A 1,860-nucleotide genomic window follows, 5' to 3' on the forward strand; every position below is an offset into this window, starting at 1 on the left:
CATATATACATATTGTGTGTGTGTGTGTGTATGTGTTTTTGTGTACTTTTATAAGCATATACAATTAACAAAAATTAATACAATCATGAAGTTATTAGTATGACACCATATTATACTAATTCAGTTTAATGATTTTTTGCCTATAATAATAACGATGCTAACAACAATTAGTCCGGCAAGTTTATATATTTCAATATAAGTTGAATAAGTAAGTTAAGTAATTTATAATGATTTCAGAAAATTTGGACGATACTGTTAAGTAAATTTCATTCAAATCATTTTTATGAAGTGTGCACTCCTTGGACTAAAAGTAATGAAGATCAGTTTTCTAGTTTAAATGTTAATTAATTAATTCATACATTTTGAAATTAAAATGAATCAGAAAAAAATATAAAAATTTGTTTAAGTATACATTTTTGAAACGTGTTGAATTATATGTAATTCATGTGCCTTAAAAACGTAATTGTGCATATAAGTGCCTTATAGTTAATCATTTTGTAATTTTCTGGGACCATTGAACCCCGAATATTTCCGAAGCATAAGTCACGATACCTCAAAAAATTAGTGTAATTTATTTTATATAGCAACACCTTATAGGTTAGGAATGAGTCAGCTAACAGGAATGATTCCCATATTCTGAATGTATCAAATTTCCTTATCTGCATGCAATAAAAAAACATTGCGCGTAAAGAAAATAAAGCAACATTGAAGACAATAATAAAAAAATAATATATAGATGATTATAAAAACTTATGCATCATCTTTTCATTAACCCACCCTGTTCTCTTATTGTGAATTTAATTCGGTGCACAAGTCGAATGAAGTACTCACTAAGAAAGTTTGGCAGGGAAGGCATGTTGCTGAGACCTCCGGAGATACACTAACCTTCCTAAGGTAACCGGGGAATTCCCTCCCCACTACCCAGAGGTTAGGAACCATCTGCGAAGAATAGAGGCAGCGATAACGGCCGAGGGTGGCCGGGAAAACCCAACCCGAGGGTAATGACGCCGCCATCGAGATTGTATCGCCTTCATTATTGCTCAATATAAAAGGGTAAGGTGCCACTTGAGAAAAACTTTATCTCAAACCGCAAATATAAAGTAAATCATGGGAATTCCTAGCCAATAGAAAACGAACTTAAAATCAGTAAAAGATTACTTATTTTAGAAAAAATAATTCATTCTAGCTTCATGGTGTTCGGACGTGATTTTAGGAATTTTTGTTATTTATTTCCATGCGTTGGCACTACTGAAAGAAACGTATTTAACTACGTTGTTTAATCTATTACTCAGTTATGAGTGACTATAATCTTCATGCAGATATGTAGTTTTTGAGCTGACGATGTTCATTTTATTTTACTATTTTAGAAATAAGTTTTGGCACCACTTAGAATTTGAATTTTTTTTTAAAATGGCCTTGAAAGTGAAACCACCAACGATAATTTCAACTTCTCTTCTTTGAACCAAAATAGCTCAATAAACACTTACCACACCAAAAATACACAAGAACTAAACTAATACTTTGTCGAATTAAAATTATGTTATTACTGAAGAGTTAAACGGAAGGTATCTGTATTTATGATATTTTATTCATATTATGAAGATTGGAAAAATTAATTATATCTTCTTAAAACTACCACAATTTGAAGAATGAGAAAAATTAAACAAGGACCTATTTACAAAGGATTATTCAAAATATTGCACTTGACTTTCCCAAATCCCTTTATTATTCGAAACTTTACAGTTGCAATTTTAATTTCTTCAATTTAACGAAATCAGTACAGAAACCCCAAGAAAAGCTAGTTACCATTACCATTTTTTTTACACAGATATAATTTTTTTTTTTATTTATTTATTTAAT

General features: G+C 30.1%; 1 protein-coding gene across 1 annotated transcript in view; it reads right to left on the reverse strand.

Annotated features, from left to right (window-relative positions):
* Positions 1-925, reverse strand: part of LOC106680363 (NF-kappa-B inhibitor cactus) — a 74,530-nt gene extending 73,605 nt beyond the window's left edge. Inside the window, exon 1 of the mRNA XM_024364372.2 lies at positions 778-925. Coding sequence (XP_024220140.2) covers positions 778-856 — 79 coding nt within the window. The 5' untranslated portion in view covers positions 857-925. The remainder of the gene's footprint in view (positions 1-777) is intronic.
* Positions 926-1,860: the final 935 nt, after the last annotated feature.

This window comes from Halyomorpha halys, unplaced genomic scaffold (assembly GCF_000696795.3).
Source record: "Halyomorpha halys isolate HHAL.00 unplaced genomic scaffold, Hhal_1.1 Scaffold257.1, whole genome shotgun sequence".
Lineage (NCBI taxonomy): Eukaryota > Metazoa > Arthropoda > Insecta > Hemiptera > Pentatomidae > Halyomorpha > Halyomorpha halys.